Here is a 17863-nt window from a genome sequence, read left to right as displayed (position 1 = left end):
CGGCCAGTGGCCCCATGCCCACCCATACCTGTCCACGATGCTGTAGAGGATCTCCTTGCCGGCGCAGTTCTCGCAGATGAGCACCAGGTAGCGAGGGGTGATGTATGCCTCATGCAGGGCCATGATGCGCTCGTGGTGCAGCGCCTTGAGGATCTCGTACTCCTGCAGCACGCTCTGCTTCCTCTCCGCCTCGTAGGGCACGATCTTGGCCATGAAGTGCTTCCCCGTGGCGTTCTCCTTGCATAGCCGGATCACCCCGAAACGGCCCCTGTGGCACAGGGCGGCACTCAGCATCCCTGGCGTGGGGTGCTGGGGGGGGACATCCCCAATGGAGCATCCTGACCCACTGCTACTCACCTCGCCTTCTCGTCCAGGAAAGTGTATGGCTTCTGGGGAACGCCCTGCCGCAGAGCCGAGCTGTCTTTCGCCCCCAGGACCCTGCTCTCGGACGGGGGTTCCTTGGATGATGGAGGTGGGGCCTCCTTGGAGGTGGGGGGGGGCTCCTGTGTGGGGGGCGATGTAGGGGGCATGGAGACGAAGGAGGTGACCATGTAGGGGGGCATCTTCCGCATGGGTGCAGCATTGGGGGTGGGAGACAGCGCAGGGGCTGAGCTAGGGGTGGTCGACACTGGGGAGATGGGGGAGAACTTGGAAGGAGATGGAGCCCGGGGAGGGGGAGACGTGTCCGTGGGGGGGGCAGGGGAGCCCCGGGTGGGGGTGTCTGTGTGGGGTGAGGCGACAGTCCGTGGTGGGGTGAACATCAGTTCCGGGGGTACGCAGACGGTGATGTTGGGTGGGAGCTCAGGGTCTGGCCGCGGCACCTCCTTGTGGGCCATGGTGGGCTGGAGGACCCCCGGGGGGACGTTTGCCTGTGCCGCCCCGTCTGTCTTCTGCACCATTCCTTTGTGCTTGCGGGGCGGTGTGGTGGGGGGCACCCCTGCAGCCGGTGGCTCCAGATGCTCCACGGGTGTTTGGGTCGACCGGCTGGAAGCCACCTTCTCAGGGACGGGGACAGGGACAGCGATGGTGATGTCCTTGGCTGGGGCAGCTCGGGCATCTGTGGGGAGCAAAGGGAGGTATGAGCCAAGGTGGGATAAGCCAGCAGTGGGCTGTAAGCGGTACCCCATTCCCTGAAGCCCTGGGGAGAAGATCCCCGGGGGCTCAAGGACCACCCCCCCCCCCGAGCATCCTAGAGGCTGCAGCCTCACAAGCCAGCCCTAGGGCTGCCCCACACCCCATGGGAAAGGGCTCACTCACCTGCTGCCTCGAGATGGACCTTCTCTGAGGGGTTACTGTAGGGCCCCTGCCCGGCCTTGTTGACGCAGGCCACCCGAAACTTGGCGGTGCTCCCGGGGGGCAGCTCCGTCACGTTGAAGTAGCAGTCGGCGATGCCGGTGCTGATGATCTTCCACTCGTGCTCCCCTGCCGGTGTGGGGACAAGGTGACGGCTGGGGCACACCGGGGGCAGGGGGCAGCCTCCTGTCCCCCCTGACCTGGGACCCCGCCAAGCCCCGAGGGACAGCAAGGACATTGGGCACTTTTGCCTTGGCTTGTTGTCCCTGGGTGAGCCCATCGTTCTGGCTGGGGGACAGGCAGCAGCCCCACGTACCGTCCAGCCTGCGCTCCAGTGTGTAGCTGCAGGGTGCTTTGCTCTCCGCAGGCTTCCACAGCACCAGCACCGTGTTCTTGTACTTCTGGGGGATCTCCGGGGTGCCCGGCCGCCCGGGGAGCCCTGTGAGGGGACAGACAGGATGGGCTGGGTGCCCAGCCAGGGAGAGGGCAGAGCTGCTGCGGGGCGAGGGCAGTGCAACACATGTGCTCAGAGATGCTGGAGGTGCCCGGGTGAAACCAGCCTGTGCCACCTCAAAAGTCCCAGTCTCTTTTGCAGATGCGGAGAGGGGAGCTCAAACCCCATCCTGTCCCGTCCCCAGTCCCAGGCTGCATGCCTGGTGCGTGCTCTCTCCCTGCGGGACACCGGTTCCATTCCCCCAGGTCCTCCCCTCGCATCCTTACGTGCCACAGCCAGTGTGCAGGAGCTGATGGCCGTGCCCAGGGCGTTGGCAGCTGCACACTCGTACAGCCCCGCGTCCTTCCGAGAGACCTTGGCGATGGTGAGCATCTGCCGGCCGTCCTTGCAGGAGACGACGTTCAGCACGTTGTCCGGCTGCAGAGACCTCTTGTCTGGGGGGGAGAGCATAGCAGAGGGATGCCCCGGTGCCCTTCCCGGTGCCCACCCTTCCACAGGCAGCCCCCCACCTTTCATCCAGATGATCCTGGGGGTCGGGCTGCCGGCGGGCAGGCAGCAGAGGGTCAGCGCCTCACCCTCCAGCAGCACCTGGTCCTTCAGCTTGATGTGGAAAATGGGGGGGAAATCTGGAAAGCAGAGCAGGGAGGGGTGAGGCTGGGGCAGCAATGGGCACCCACCGTCCCGTCCCAGCGCTGCACCTACCCGACTCGCTGGGCACGTGCAGCTGGCCGGCGGCGGGTCCCTCCTCCCACAGCAGGCTGGAGGGGATGCTGGGCTGTGAGGCCACCTTCTCCTTCTTGCCCCGCGAGAGCCCCCAGCGCTCCCAGCGGGACCGCTTCTGGCTCTCACCCCCACCTGCAGGCACCGGGAGCGGCTCAGAGCCAAGCCAGGGCGGCCGTGCCCACCATTGCCCAGGGTGGCTGGGCCACATGGTGCTGGCAGGACCCCCCTTGCTGCTCACCTTTGGCGGAGGCGGAGGAGCGGGTGCTGCCCTCCGAGCGCAGGGACTCGGAGGAGGGTGCGGGTGCTGGTGGGGGCCCTGGCCGCAGGCTCTCCCCCTCGGAGCTGGCACGGCGGAGGTCCCCGGGCCCCTCGCCCTCCGGTCGCTCGTCTGACAGGCTGCGCAGCCGTGCGGAGACCCTCTCCACCGTGGCGCTGATCTTTCTCCGTACGGCCACTGCTGGTGACTCGCTTTCCCCACCACCCACCGGCTCTGACTTGAGGCTCTCTGAGTCCCTCCGCTCCCTGGAGCTGCCCAGGGCCAGGCTCCAGGAGAAGCGGCGCCCACTGGATGGGGTCTCGCCACCCCCGTCCTCCCCCCTGCTCTTCTTCCTTTCTGCAGGCGGGGTCCGCTTGAGGAGCCCGGACATCCTCCGGAGGAAGCTCCTGTCCTTCTCCACCTCATGCAGGTCCTGCACTGACTTGGACTTGGCCACCAGCCCGGTGGGCTGGTCCCTGCGCAGCTCCAGGGGCACACCGGCTGGTGTGGGACGGTAGATGCCCTCATCGGGGACCGGCAGGCCAGCCAGGTGCCGATCCTCGGAGCGGGAGCGGGTGAGGAGCTTCAGCCCCCGGCTGAGCGATGACTCCCGGCCCCGCTTGAACTTGGCCTCAAAGACCTCCTCTGAGTCGATGTCCTGGATTAGCAGGGAGCTGGAGGAGCCGGCAGGCTTTGCCTCGCTCCTTGATGCTGGTGTTGGTGTGGGGGGCTCAGCGTGGGTGGCCAGTGAGGGCTGCAGGGCTTCCTCAGTGGCTGGTTCCTTGCCTCCTGTGGCTCCCATGGCTTGCATGACCTTGGCGTAGGAAGATGTTTTGGGGGTTTGGGTGCCAGGGGCTGGGGGCTGTAATGAGGTGGGTGCTCCCATCCTAACAGCCCCCTCCCCTCTGGCTCCAGCAGCCTTGGTGGGCATCTTCTCCTCCTGTCCCCTGGCCATGGACTTCTTCCCTGTGGTGGTGGTGGCCATGCTGGCCCCAGGCTGGCCACGCTCCTCAGGGACCTGCCTCCTCCCCAGGGCAGCCTTGGTGGTGGGGGCTCGGGGAACGGCAATCTCCAGCACAGGAGGTGTTGGCAGGCTGGGTGCATCTGGTGGGGCCGACGGCCGGGCGTCAGAGAGGGCCGAGAGCGATGGGGACTCCTTGAGCCGCTGGGCCTCCAGGTGGGCCATTGGGATCTCCAGGGGTGCACCGGAGCGGCGGTGCCGGACAACGGGCTCAGCATCCCCATGGCTGAAGGAGCTGCTCTTCTGCAGCTGGTGCTCGGCAGGGAGGAGGCGTGGTGAGGTGGCCTCACTGGAGGCTGCTCGCACCAGTCGCGGTACCGCTGGTGCCGGCGGCTCCAACCGGGTTGGCCATGGGACCTTCTTGTCGGGGCTGACCCCCAGGGTCTCCAGGAGGGGACCCCGCAGGCCGCTGACCTTGCCATCCCCAGGGCCACCCCGCAGCAGCCGCTGGCGCATCAGCTCCAGGCGCTGGGCGTGATCGTCTTCTCCCCAGGCCCCTTTCCGCCGCGGCAGCTCCATGGAGGCTGCCTTGGCCAGTGTTCGGCGGGGGTCCCGGCCTGCCTCGGCCCCCTCCTCGGTCCCCGGACGCTGGTGGACCAGCAGGGCGCTGTCGGCCGAGCTGCCCCTCTTCAGCTCTCCCCGCCGGGTGCTCCCTGGGGACTCCAGGCTGGAGCCCTTCCTCATGGCTTTGCGTGGGTAGTCCGGACGCTTCTGGGCTTCGGGAGCTTCTTCGTCAGAGGAGCCAGGTGCCTCTGCCTCTGCGCATGGTCGTCGTGGCCCAGAGCCCCTCGGCCGCTTTCCCAGGGCCACCCCGGGCTTCCCCACACCCTGGTTCTGCCACTCCATGGAGGAGATATCTCCCAGTGCAACCCCCTCCAGCTGTGGCCCCTCGCTTGGCCCAATGGTTTCATCATCCGTGGGGATCTCGTTGAGCGACATGCGAGAGCCAGAGAACTCCACCTGATGCGGCATGGGGATGAAGGGCAGCTCATCCAGGTCATCTGAGTCCGAGGAGGACGACAGCGCCGGCGACTCCTTGAGGTGCCGGGGCACGGCAATGGAGAGATGGTTGGACGTGTCCTCCAGCAGCTCCGGGATCGGCCGCAGCACCATGTTGCACTTGTAGCTGATCTGTGAGCGCTGCAGCCAGCGGAGAGGGCTGGATCAGGCCCAGGTGGGTGGCACGGGATCATCCTGCCCAGTACACAGCTCTGCCTGCCCCGATCCCTCCCCAGCTCCCGCCTTCACCTGCCATTTCCGTCGGGAGAGGAAGAGCTTTAGGTGGTCGGTGCTGATGACCTTCCCCTTGGCCAGCGTCTGTGGGGCGAGGGGACAGCGGTGTCCCACGGAGCCTGCAGCAGGCTGAGGGGAATCCCGCTGCTGCTGGGTGCTGCGTCCCTGTGCAGACTCACCTTGAACCAGGGATGCTCCAGGGTCTGCTCTCCATTGGGTCTCCTGTGAATAGACAACGTTGAGTGAGAACCACCTGGGCTGGGGGGCTTTGGCCAGCTGGGGAAAGGGCAGGAGCGTCTGGCTGCCTGTGCTGCACCCCAGCCAGGGACCCCACAACACTCACAGCCTGTCGTTGACCAGCACTTTGATGACAAAGCCCTTGGCTTCCCGTGTGAGCCCCTGGAACATTCTCTCCTCGAAGGCCACGTTGTAGTTGCGGATGTTCATCAGCGTTGTCTTGTCGTTCTCCCCAACGAAGGGCGAGATCCCGGTCAGGCTGCCGAGGAGGGGACACTGTCATCGGGCCGGGGGAACAGGGGGAATGGCATGGCGAGTACAGGGGACTGAGGATGGGACCCTGAACCCCAGCCCTGGTGCCATGGGAAGGGCAGAAGCAGGAGCGGCCGGGGAGGAGGCTGAGTCTGCAAGGAGTGATGTGCGTAGCCACAGCCCCAGCACTGCAAGGGGGGAGGGGGGAGGCGGGGACGGGGTCTCTCCCATGGGGCCCCACCAGGGCACTTACCAGAGGTAGGCGATGACCCCCACGGGCCTGTGGAGAGGAGAGCATGGTTACTGCACAGCATGAGCCCTCTGGGGCACCCAGTCCCTCCCGGCATAGCGGGGACCCGACCGTCCACCCTGGGGCCGCCCTTACCAGATGTCAGTGACGCTGGAGACGGGACTTTGGTTGACAATCTCGGGGCCCACGAACTCGGGGGTGCCGTACTTGCAGTACTGCGGCTCCTCATTCGTCAGCTCCTGCGCGTTGCCAAAGTCGCAGATGCGGACTTGCTCGCTGCTCAAATCGGCCATCAGGAGGTTTTCTGGCTACAGGACAGTGCGGGGCGGAGGGGAACTTGGCAGGAGGCAGGGGATCCCCCCAGGGAAGCGATGTCCCCCGTCAGCAGGAGCCCATCCCTGCAGTATGGGGTGGGAGGGGGCCGGGGAGCCCTGCACTCACTTTGATGTCCAGGTGCAGGATTTTGTGCCGGTGCAGGTAGCAGATCCCCTCCAGGACCTGTCGCATGTAGGACCGGACCTGTGAGAGATGGAGTGGGGAGGGTGGGCTCCCTGAGCACGAGTCAGCCCTGCACTGGCCCTGTGCAGAGCAGGGTGCGGGCTGTAGCCCCCTTTGTAGCCTGACACAATGAGTGTTGCATGTCCCTGGGCTGGGATAGACTCCGGTGTCCCCAGGCTCCCTCTCTCCCCCATCACTTTGCTCCCCCAGGGTTCACCCACCTCGGACTCGCACACCGAGGGCTTCCTCGCCATCCTGTCCAGCAGCTCTTCCTCGGAGCAGCTGGGCCCCAGTCAAGGAGCACAGAAACTCTACGCCTCATCATGCTTTGCACCGTCGCGGGCACCCAGCGCCTCTGCACCCGCTCTGCCCGCTCATCCCCCCAAAAGCCTCCCCTCATCCCCTGCACCACACATTCCCGGTGCAGCGCCCAGAGGATACAGCTCCATGACCATGATGACGGCGTTCTTCTTCTCAAAGGCGTCATGGAAGAAGACGATGCGCTCATGGTCCAGCTGCGAGAGGATGTGCAGCTCCCGCCGTGCTGACTGCTTGGCCTTGGTCCTCCCAGGGACAAACTTGGCAGCAAAGTCCAGACGGCTGCTCTTCTCCGTCACCCTCCGCAGGTAGGAGAAAGCCCCTCTGCAATGCAGCGATAGGGGCAAGGGGGATTAAGGAGGCAGGTGAGCAGGAGACCTCCTCTTCCCTGAGCAGCTGGGATGGGTGCCCGCGCCGCAGGGAGATGCCTGCAGCCCTGACAGCCCTCCAGGACCATCCACGGAGAGACCCCAGCCCCGGCTTTGCTCTGGCTGCCCCAGCTCCCCACCCTGAGCTGGCACCAGAGCATCTGTCGACAGCTGAGCACAGCCCCAGCACACCAGGATCTGGCATACACAGGTAGCTCACTCCCCCGGGATGGACCCCCATTGTGCAGCCTGGCTCCAGCACCCCTGTCCCTGCGGTGCCTGGGATGCCCTGCTGCCCACCGTGCTGGTGGCCCCGTACCTCCCGATCTCCTCATGCACATCGTAGTAGTCGGTCAGGCGTCGTGCCTTGTGCAGCGCCTCCTCCTCCATGGCAGCATCGGCAGCGGGCTGAGCTGGGGGAAGGAGAGGCGCTGGCGGGGGGCACGTTGAGCACCCAGGCTCTGCTCCCCGGGGCTGGGGGACTGGCCAGCCGTACCTGTCCTCACCACCAGCTCCGCCTTGCAGGAGACCTCCCCGGCCAGGTTCTTGGCTGTGCAGGTGTAGACGCCGCTGTCGGGCTCGGCGGCGCCCAGCACCACCAGCGAGCACTCATTGTCCTCATACACGAAGCTCAGGTGGCTGCTCTCCTCCAGCAGCTGCCCATCCTGGGGGTGGCAGGGGCATCAGGGGGGTCCCATCCCGTCCCCAATCAGCTCACACCACCCTTTCCCCGTGGATAGGGCACGGGGCACGTCCTGCATCACCGGCAGCAAACGCAACCCGAAGGCCTCAAAGCGGCAACCCAGGTGAGGCAGTGGAGGGTATGGATCTAGGGGGGGCTGTGGGTCAGTGGGGGGGTCCCAGCCCACCTTGTACCACATGATGTCTGGCAGCGGTTTCCCCTCCACCACCACAACGAAGCGCGGCGTCTCCCCTTCCTGGGCATCGATGTCCTCCATGATGGACTCAAAGCGAGGTGCCTCTGCGGAGAGATGGAACATGGGGCACCATGGGGTAGTGCCACTCCCCTGCCACTGGCACAGGGCATGTGGCTGTGGGGCACTGCGAGAAGGTGCCAGTTGATGGTATAGGGGCATGAAGCGCACACAGGAGTGGGACGCTATGGGGCAGACCACCAATAGCATGTGCCTGCAGCACCATGGGGCAGTTCCCCATTGGTGTGGAGCACCATGGGGCAGTGCAACACATGGGTGTGGAGCACTGGGGGGTTGCATCTCCCCATTACACATGGACATAACGGGGCATAATGTAGGACAATGCCACCCATGACAGCTCTGTGGGGCATTGTGGAGGTGTCTAGCGTGGATCTTGGCCATAGGGCACTGCGGGACAGTGCCACCTTGTTATACACAGGTATGGGATGCCTGCAGCAGTGCCACCCATGGCACATGGCTGAGGGACACCATGGGGCAGTGCCACCCCATGCACATGGTCGTGGGGCACATGGGCCACTTCTGCCCAAGTCAGATGTGGGTATAGGACACCAGGCAGCAGTATCAACACATGGTTCATGGGTTTTCAGCCCCATGGGGCATTGCCACCCTGTACAGCAGCATCCCAATGGCATATGAGTACGGAGCACCAAGGAGCAGTGCCATGCTATGAGGCAGTGCCCCTATGGCACACGAGCTTGGAGCACCGTACAGCCACGCCACCCCAGCACGGTGGCACCTACCTGCGAGGCAGAGGCGGAGGGTGCAGCAGGCAGCGCCGTGGCGGTTGCTCACCTCGCAGGCCAGCGGCCCCGCAGCCCCCCGGCCCACGTGCAGCAGCCGCAGGCAGTGCTGGTCGTCGTCCGGCATCATCGTCTCGCACGTACCCTCCTGCTCCCCCAGCACCTGCCCGTCCCTGCGGGCACACCGGCTGCCACATCACAGCCCCACAGGCAGCCCAGACCCACTGCCCCATCGATAGTTCCCACCCCACAGCCGCATGGCCACCTCCTGACCCACAGACAGTGACAGCCTCAGCCCCAGCTGCCACCCCAAAGCCCCGTCAAACAGCTCACACCCCTGGATGTGAGGCTGGGTCTGCCTCCCAAATAGCCCTCAACACTTAGCACTCCACAGACAGCACTCGCCCCCAAAAAAGCCCCCTCCCCATACAGCTCTGCACAGCCCTGGACATCACCCTTGAGTGCATGCCCAGCCCAGCCCCAGGGAAGGACCCCCCACCCACTGTGGGCTGCACAGGGACCTGGTGCAGGAGCCCCTCTTTGTGCACCCTGTGGGGTGATGCTGGGCATTGGGCAGGCAACGGGCACAGCATCATGTCCTACCTCTTCCAGGTGACGGTGGCCTCCACGTGGTTGATGGTGATGGTGATGGAGGCTGGCTGGCCCTCCACCACGTACACCACATCTGGCTTGTCCAGGATGACCGGGGCCTCTGCCAGGTAGGGACCTGCCACAGAAATTGTCACCATCACCTCCCAACCCCACATTGCCCAGCCTTGAGCAGCTCACCACCCCATTGGGGACAGGGATTCCGCCACTGCGGTAGCCTGTCCCCTCCCCGCCACCTCTCTCACCCCTGTCCAGGAGCTGCACGGGCCCCACAGGCGGCGAGGGCTTGCTGTTGGTCTTGGGGGTGGAGGTGATGACACGGAAGAGGTACTGAGCACCCTTGGTCAGCCTGTGCACTGTGTAGGTGGTGTCCCGCACGCCTGCCACCAGCACCAGCCACTGCGTCGTGCCCAGCACTTGCATTTGCACCACATAGGTCACTGACTTGGGGTCTGCAAGCAGAGAGGGTTGGGTCAAAGCCCTGGCCAGTGCGCCCCATGACAGCGTTGCCCACCCTTGCCCACCCCCCGCCCATCCCTGGCCCCCTCACCTATGGCAGTGTCCAGCCACCTGGGCTTGTTCCAGGTCAGCGTGATGGCTCTGCCGGTCACCGAGGCCACGGTGGGGGGCCCATCCGGGGGGGTCGGCACCACGTCTGTGTGGAGAGGAGGGTATGGGTGTGAGCATGGCCACTGCCATGGCTTCTTGGGGCAACTGCCTTACGCCCTAGGAGATGCGGGCTGGAGGGGACGGATGGGGCCAACGACCCTCACTGGTTGCTTCATGGGGTGCTGCCAGAAAGCCCTGTGTGGGACTGGGGGATTCTGACCCTGCAAGATGAAGACTGCACAGCTCACGCCACATTTGGGTTGGATTAGAGACTCCTGAGGTGCCCTCCAACCTGAACTGCCCTTGATCCTATCACCCCGTGGCACAGCGTAGCAGGGCAGCAGTGAATAGCTGCACATCCCCGCTGGTGCCCTCTGCCGCTTACCAGTGACGTAGAGGTGCGCGTAGCACGTGGCCTTCCCCACTTTGTTGGCGATGACGCTTTTATAGACGCCAGCGTGTGCGTGGCTGACAGACGTGAACACCAGGCGATGGACATCCTTATCTGGCGGAAACAGGGGGACACGGGTAAGATCCCCCGAGCCAGAGGCGCAGAGCTTCCCTCCCTGCCTCATGGGGTGTGAAGGTCTGGGGGATGATGCCTTCTTCCAGGGTGTCCCCCCCTTCCTCCACCCTGGGCAGGGGGACCCCAAGGGGGTGGGGAGCCCTACACTGCATCATCTTGCGGTCGTCGGTGCTGTCGATGCGGGTGCCGTTGTGGAACCAGGTGATGGAGGGGTAGGGCAGCCCGGCCACCTGGCACTCCAGCACGGCTTCCTTCGACTCCACCACGTCCAGGTTGTGCAGCGGCTTCAGGAAATCAGGCATGGTGAAGCACTCTGTCTCCGTCTCCACCTGCTCCGGCTCCTCTGGGATGGATGGCATCTTCTCCAGCTTGGAGCTGCAAGAGCCCACACATGCTCGTGGCGGGAGCATGGTTCCCCCAGCTCAGCCCTGACCCCAGTCTCTGCACAAGCCCACAGTACCCCAAATCCCAGGGGGAAGCAAGCAGGAGGGATGCAGATCCCAGAGACCTCTGACTCTTACATCTGGGAAGCGGCAGACGGCCGTGGCTCCTCCACGTAGAGCTCGGCAGAGCATTCCACGTGGCCATGGGCATTCCTGGCGGTCACTGCATACTGGCCCTCGTCCTCACTGCCCACGTGCACGATGACCAGCGAGTGCAGCCCCCGGTCCCTCTGAATCCGCATGTTCTCCCCCTCCTGCACGGGTTGGCCTGCAGGGAGACACACACCAGCATCAGCATCAGCATCCTCCCAGCCCGAGCCAGGCATGAGCCCCGAAGGGGATGGCAAAAGGTCACCCTGCAGGGCCCTAGCCCAGCTCTCTGGGTTTGGGGGGTTACCAAAATGGGTCCAGGTGACCACCGGAGGGGGAGTCCCACTGATCATGCAGTCGAAACGCGCTGTCCGCCCTTCCACCACGTCCACGTCCTCCAGCTTGCGGGTGAAGAGCGGCTGCACGGAGGGCTGCACCGTCAGCCGGGCGCTGCAGGTCAGCTCGTCTGCAAGGAGAGCGGGCAGCGGTGAGCCCTGCGCGGCACACGCAGGGCAGGAGGCAGCCTGCGAACCCCCGGCCGCAGCCCCAGCAGTCGACGTGGTTGTAGCTGAGCGTACCCCACGCCCGGTGGGTATGTATCTAAATAGATCCATATAGTGCAGCTGCTAGCAGCAAAATGGGATGGGAAGATGCCCTGTCCTCCCCATAGGGCAGGGGGTCACATCTGGGGACAGGGCGGTGACGTTGAAGCGGGCAGGACACTGCCAGGACGTGCAGCACCCAGGGGTGGCACAGGGATGAGTGCAGGCTGGATGCTCCAGATGAGCGGGGGTTGCAGCAGGGATCGCTTTGCAAAGTGGTGTTTGGGCAGGGATTGACCCCATACTCAGGCACAGCCTCACCTCCCTGCACCCAAAACTGCTGCTGCCCTCAAATCCCCGCAGGCACACAGCCTCCTCTGGGGAGGGATGCACAGGCTGGGAACGGAGCTGCCCCCCACACCCACAGCAGCCTGGGTTACCGATGAGGGGCTGCCTGGGTGGGCTGGGGCACGGGAAAGGGACTCTTGGCCCCGTCCTGCTGCGGGGGACAGAGGCTGCATGCAGAGGGGTATTGGAGCCATGGGACACAAGCCGGGTCTTGCTGCTGTTCCTCAGCTGCCACCAGTGACAGCTTGGTGGAAGAAGGTGGGCAGCCCATTGCCCCTGCCACCTCCCAGGCCAGCAGAGAGAGGTCGGTATTGGAGCTGGGTGCCCAGAGGCTCTGGAGCCAGGGAAAGGGCACAGCTGGGCTCCAGGGCTGCACCCAGCCAGTACAGCCAGGGTGCAAAGGCATCTCCCCACTTTCTGGGAGCCGCACACGTGCTGTCAGAGGAGCTGAGTGGGGTGCAGGGCTCAGGGTGCTGGAGCCCAAGGGCTGATGCACACCAGGTTTCCCAGGTGGGAAAAGCTCCCCAACTCCCAGGGGCAGAAACCACTGCCCCCCACCTCCAGCACTCACATCTACATCCTGGGGGGACCAGAGACCCAAACTCAGGAGTGAAGGGATCTTGTCCACCCCCAGCACCCCCCCTAGGGCCAAACCCGAGTGAGACCCCCTCGGGGAGCTGCGTGACCGCCGCTTACCTTTGGCGGTGCTGAGCTTGCAGGTGTAGATCCCGCTGTCGTCCTCATGCACGGAGGTGAGCAGCAGCTTGCACTTGCGCCCGTCAAAATGCATCTTGCATTTGAGCAGGGCGGGCTGGAGCAGCCGGCCCCGGGACAGCCAGTCCACGTCCATATCTGGCGGGCCAGCCACCAGGCACTCAAAAAGTGCCAGCTCCCCCGCCCCGACCACCACGTCCTGGAGGGGAACCACGACGGCCAGGGACTGGCACTCGGGGCGAGCTGCCCGGGAAGGGGGGAAGAGAGAGAAAGAAAGAGAGACGCGTCTCAGCAACTGAAAAGCAACCATGAGATGTGGTGGGGATGGGGCAAGGGGGAACATGCGGGGCAGCGGGGGGTCATGCGGGGAGGGGACCCGGCCAGCGGGCAAGGGGTGCAGCAGGGATGGGTGAATGGTGGGGGGCAAGATGTGGAAAGCAGAGCTGAGCCGGGGAGGGGTCGGGGGTGAGGGGAGGTGTCCGTGCCAGGAACACACCACACAGCGCTTTACCAAACAGATTTTATTAGAGCTACAAAAAAAAAAAAGGGTCACAGCCTCGCAGCCCACCCCACCTCGCCAAGCCCCCCTCCCCAGGGAGAAGCGACCTGGAGCCAGGGGTGCTCCGGGCGGACCCTGAGCCCTGGGTCTGCAAGGGACATCTCGCAGTGGCCGGATAGGTGCCTGGGTGGCCACCGCGAAGCCAAAGGGGCTGATGCTCTCCCTCCCCGCTGCAGCTGCAGCAGAGGCTCCCCCATGGGGGTCCCCGGGGTCTCCTGTCCCTCACATCCCAAGGTGACCATTGCAGCCCCTTCCCTACGTCCCCGGCCGGCATGGTGGTGACCATGGGCTTGGTTCCCTGCTCCCCTTCCCTGGGCAGCGAGGAGCAGCAGGACACGCAGACAGGGACAAACGGACGGAGCAAAAGACAAGACAGCATCATATGGCTGCCCTGGCCTGGCTGAGGGGGTGCCTGGTGCTCCCCCCCTCTGCTCCCCCCACCCCGCCTCGGTTACGCCTCCCCCAGCCATCCGGTGAGCCCCTGCCCGCTGTCGAGGGCCCACGCGTCCCCGCGGTGTGTCCAGGACGAGGCGGCGGATGGAGCAGAAGGTAATAACACAAGGTGAGGTCCACTGCCTAAGAGGTGTCCAACTAAGAGCCCCGCGGCCGCGGCTCTGAGAGATGCACCCCCTTATCGTACTCCCCCTGCGTACAGATAAAAACCGCAGTCAGCAAGCAGAAGGGTTAGTGCAGCAGCGACGGGGCCGGTACATACACGCCAGCGCTGGCACAAGGGGTGCAAGTGCACACCAAGGCGCGGAGCCACCCGCTGAGCACCCCGAGAGGGGCCGAGGCTTGGGCCGTCGTCCCACAGCCCGGCTCCTGCCAGCTATGGGGCGTGGGGCTGGCTCCCGCTCCCACCCCCCGTGCCGCCGCGCTTTGCCGGAGGCTGGGAGCGGGGTCCCATCAGGGTACAAGCAATGCAGCCAAGGCCAGGATGTGATGGACGCAGCCCGGGGGGCTCAGGCAGCCGTCAGCGGGGAGGGCTGGGGGGAGCAGGGCACACACAGCAAAGGGCAAGAGGAGGGAGGCAGCATCACTCGTCCCCACAGGCTCCTTCCCTGGCCTCGGGGGATGCCAGGCAGAGCCTGGCTATCAGTCCCGAGCCCCCCCACCCCATTTGCACACATAAATCGGGGTCCTAGGAGGACCACAGCAGGGCTGAGGAGGGACAGCAAGGGAAGGGGGCCAGACAGCCCAGTCCCATGCATCCAAGCTGGGGGAAACCTCTCCAAGCTGCTCTGGGCCTGGCACGCAGCGTGCGGACTGCGTGTGGAAGGAAGCTGTTGGCATGGCGGGGCTGGGGGGAGATGTCCCTTGCAGGGCCACCAAGGGCAAAAGCCCTCCCTGGGCAGCCAGGGGCAGGGCCCGGCCCCAACAGCGGGTACGTGGGGGACAGGGCTGTGAAGCTGGGCTGTGGGGAGCAGTGAGCTCTGTGTCAGGCTGGCGAGGGCCTTGGCACAGCCGGGCAGGCGGTGGGACCCAGGGCCGTTGGGCCGCACGTCTGGACGGGGCAGCAGGAGAACCTGCCTTCTGCTGCAGTGCCAGCCTCTGCGGGCAGCTCCGCTTCCCTGCTCCTGGCTTGCACCTGCCTGCACTGTGGCAGGGACCGCCGAGCAGGGGTCTGCAGCGGCCCCTTCCCCACACAGCTCATGCAGGGCACCGGAGCCAGCTGGCCCCTTGGGGCTGGGCTGGGGACACGCTCGGGGAGCTTTACCTCTGACCTCCAGCTTGGCCTCGCACTGCTTGGTGCCGTACTCGTTGACGGCCTTGCAGGTGTAGAAGCCGGTGTCAGTGCGCTCTGCCGCCAGGATGTGCAGCGTGAAGAGCCCTCGCGCCCCCTCTGCCTCCTCCGCGTGGTGCCGGCGGCCGTACTTCACTGGCTGCCGGTTCCTCAGCCTGCTCGGGACATGGGCAGAGCGGTATGGTCACGCCTGGCCCTGCACGCCCAGCTTGGCTGCCCCCAAAAGCCCCCTCTCCTCCACCCACAACCCTGTTTGAGACCAGAGTTCCCCACCTCGGGGCTGGTCCAAGCTGGCCATCCCTAAATAGGGAGGTCATGGTGCCCCTCCCTCCTTCCCTGCCCAGTCATGACCCAGTGATCACCAGGACTCACCAGTAAATGATGGGCTTGGGCTCCCCACGGACGCGGACACTCATGCTGACGTCCTGCCCCTCCAGCACCGACTGGTCCGACAGGGCCACCTGAGAAAGCAGGGGTCAGAGAGCAGCGAGCACCCGCCTGCACACAGGGCCACACATCCCCACCACTGCACCCAGGGCCGTGTGTTCCCCATCACAACAGCGGCCCTGGAGCTGAGGTGGGGTTGGGGAGCTGGTGGGGTGCAGGCTGCCCGGGTGCTGGGAGCACCCTAGATCAGGAGGTGGGGAGGTAACAGGGTGCTGCTGCCCTTCTGCCACATCCCGGGGAGGTTCAGCTCACCTCAAAAGTGGGTGCAGCCTTGAAGGTGCTCTCCGGGGACCCGTGGGCAGCCCCGTGCTCGGCCCGAGGCTGCAGTTTCATGGCTGGTCGGTGCTGGGGGGTGCTGGACTCGGGGAACTCTTCCAGGGGGCTCAGGTACTCCTCGTCCGAGGTGATGGGGCTGGCCTGGCCGAGGGGGGGGGGCAAGTTCCCATGCCGCTCCACGGCGGGGGCTAGCACGGGAGATACAAGGATAAGGAAGCGGGCAGGCGGGTCGGGGCACCCCCTCCCCACCCTCCCAGGGGTGCCCGGGGACACCCACCCCACGGCACATCCCAGCTCAGCCGCAGCCGGCAGCGAAGGGGTGCGGAGGCCGCGCAGGGGGAGGGGGTGAGAAGCACTCGAGGGGACGATAAGGGGACGCGATATCCCGCAAGGCGACAGCAGGGCTCAAGTGGCTCTTACGCAGCAGCCCGCGCTCCCATCCTTAAGCTGCCCGGATTCCCGGGATGGCTGCCCCTGTCCCTGTCCCTGTCCCTGTCCCTGTCCCGGGCCGGCGAGGGCTGAAGGTGACATTGGCGGCCGCGCTCCCCCACCAGCAACCGGCACGGCCGCCTGCCCGCTCCCCGCGGGACCGGACCCGCCCGCGTGGGGGAGCCCACCCGGGGCCGAGATGGGATGGGGGATGTGGGGCGGGAGAGTGGGGCGGGGTGGGGAGCGGCGCGAGGGGCTGGCCCCCCTCCAGCCCAGCTGCCTGAATGCCTTCCCCCCTCAGCCCTTACCGGGGGGAGGCGGGCAGGCTGCCCGCTGCAGAGCGAGGGCTGTGCTCCCCCCATCCCCAGGGCGGAGACTTGGAAAGGGGGGACCCGACCCCTGGCTCTCCCCCCTGCCCTCCCACCCGCACCCCCCTGCCGCCCTCCGCACTCACCGCGGGGCGCGGCCCCGGCAGCCCCCGCCCCGCCCCGATCCGAGCCGGGCCGGGCCGGGCCGCACCGCCGAGCCGCCGCTGCCGCTGCCAGGGCCGGTGCGCCGGTGCCGGGCTCCCCTCCAGCCCCCAGCGCCGCCGGCCCGCCCAGCCCTCCCCGCCCCAGCGCTGCCCGGCCCCCGGGGCTGGGCCAGCGGCGCGGGGGAGGGCCCGCCGCGGGGCCGGGGGCTGTCGAGCCCCTGCCCCCCATCCCTGCTGTGGCCCCCGGCTAGCCCTGCCCTGCCTCTGCGGCCCCGCTGCACCGGGGTTTTGGAGTGCTTCCAGCCCCCAGGGCAGCTCTGAGCCTCCGCACGCTCCCTCCGAGACACCCTCGGGATGGGGAGCGCCTGGGGCTGCAGGGGGGTGGGTAACCCCATGGCCAGCGGGGTGGAGGGCAGGCTGGGTACCTCCCTACGGCTAGCGGCTTGATGGGCAGGCTCGATGTCCCCACAGCTAATAGCTTGTGGGGCAGGGGTATCCCCACAGCTAGCAGGCTGGAGGGCAGGGGTACACCCAGAGTTTGCAGGTTGGAGGGCAGGCAGGGGTATCCCCACGGTTTGCAGGGCGCAGGGCTGGTGTGGGGGAAGCCAGACACTGGGCTGCTCACTGGGGGCGCCGGGGGGATGCTCACAGCCTGACCCCGCTCCCCACCACGGCAGGATCCCTCGGTGCTCGCCGGGAGCACGTCAGCGGCTTTGGTTCAGACAGAGCCTTGTAGGGTAAGGAAGCCGGTTTCTTCCCAGTGACAGCAGCAGCCGAGCTGGCAGCCAGCCTGCCGTGACGCTGGCCCTCCCGCCAACGCCGGCCGTGCTCCTGCCGCCCTGCCACCCGCACTCACCGGGCCGCACGCTGAGGATGGCACTGCAGCAGGTGGCTCCCACCTCGTTGGCCGCGGTGACAGTGTAGAGGCCAGCATCGGCTACCCGGGCGCTCCTGACCAGCAGCGTATGACGCTCGCCCTCCGCCTTGATGGGTCGCGTCGTGCTGCTCCGCAGCGGGACCCCGTCCTTCCTCCAGGACACTGCCAGCAGAGGCCTGGGTCACTTGTCGGCAGGAGACCCCAAGCTCCCCCGAGGGTCCGTGCAAGGTCTCGGTGAGGCCTGGGGACGCCCCCTGAGTTCCCATGGCCCCTGACATTCCCAGCATCCTCCCGCCCTTCAGTGAAGGGTGGAATCAAAGCCGCTCCCCTTCTCCCTCCCTGGTACCGGCTCTGGCTGCCCACCTGCCCCTGCGCACGTCCCGGAGCCCATCGGCCCTGAGTTGGGCACCGGGGCTCTGCTCCCGGGAAACCACCCGGGCTGTCCCAGCAGCACCCCAGAGCATCCCCCATCCCTGCTCTGCAGTGCTCAGTGGCCCTTCTCCTGCTTTCCCCACTGCCCAGCCCAGCACGAGCGAACCGTGGACACCCTGCCTTCACCCTGCCCTCCGCACCCTGCCC

At 66.3% G+C, this 17863-nt stretch overlaps 1 protein-coding gene across 2 annotated transcripts in view; it reads right to left on the bottom strand.

Moving 5' to 3' along the window:
* SPEG (striated muscle enriched protein kinase) overlaps window positions 1-17863 on the bottom strand; it is a 37481-nt gene that overhangs the window by 2856 nt on the left and 16762 nt on the right. For both annotated transcript variants that reach the window (XM_086750485.1, XM_086750484.1), the window contains 32 exons: window positions 17264-17446; window positions 15483-15694; window positions 15156-15244; window positions 14757-14938; window positions 12463-12723; window positions 11184-11342; window positions 10865-11054; window positions 10489-10718; window positions 10203-10322; window positions 9759-9863; window positions 9454-9660; window positions 9203-9326; window positions 8600-8772; window positions 7773-7885; window positions 7400-7568; window positions 7223-7316; window positions 6659-6859; window positions 6439-6499; window positions 6161-6238; window positions 5855-6027; window positions 5723-5749; window positions 5324-5476; window positions 5160-5202; window positions 4996-5064; window positions 2709-4887; window positions 2450-2602; window positions 2257-2373; window positions 2014-2181; window positions 1610-1732; window positions 1258-1422; window positions 358-1057; window positions 29-268 (listed from right to left, as the gene is read on the bottom strand). In XM_086750485.1, the coding sequence (XP_086606611.1) occupies window positions 29-268; window positions 358-1057; window positions 1258-1422; window positions 1610-1732; window positions 2014-2181; window positions 2257-2373; window positions 2450-2602; window positions 2709-4887; window positions 4996-5064; window positions 5160-5202; window positions 5324-5476; window positions 5723-5749; window positions 5855-6027; window positions 6161-6238; window positions 6439-6499; window positions 6659-6859; window positions 7223-7316; window positions 7400-7568; window positions 7773-7885; window positions 8600-8772; window positions 9203-9326; window positions 9454-9660; window positions 9759-9863; window positions 10203-10322; window positions 10489-10718; window positions 10865-11054; window positions 11184-11342; window positions 12463-12723; window positions 14757-14938; window positions 15156-15244; window positions 15483-15694; window positions 17264-17446 (7261 nt within the window). The remainder of the gene's footprint in view (window positions 1-28; window positions 269-357; window positions 1058-1257; window positions 1423-1609; window positions 1733-2013; window positions 2182-2256; window positions 2374-2449; window positions 2603-2708; window positions 4888-4995; window positions 5065-5159; window positions 5203-5323; window positions 5477-5722; window positions 5750-5854; window positions 6028-6160; window positions 6239-6438; window positions 6500-6658; window positions 6860-7222; window positions 7317-7399; window positions 7569-7772; window positions 7886-8599; window positions 8773-9202; window positions 9327-9453; window positions 9661-9758; window positions 9864-10202; window positions 10323-10488; window positions 10719-10864; window positions 11055-11183; window positions 11343-12462; window positions 12724-14756; window positions 14939-15155; window positions 15245-15482; window positions 15695-17263; window positions 17447-17863) is intronic.

This window comes from Chlamydotis macqueenii, chromosome 6 (assembly GCF_036417535.1).
Source record: "Chlamydotis macqueenii isolate bChlMac1 chromosome 6, bChlMac1.mat, whole genome shotgun sequence".
NCBI lineage: Eukaryota > Metazoa > Chordata > Aves > Otidiformes > Otididae > Chlamydotis > Chlamydotis macqueenii.
The sequence above is the reverse complement of the archived record's forward strand: the minus strand, read 5'-3'. Positions and strand labels throughout refer to the sequence as shown.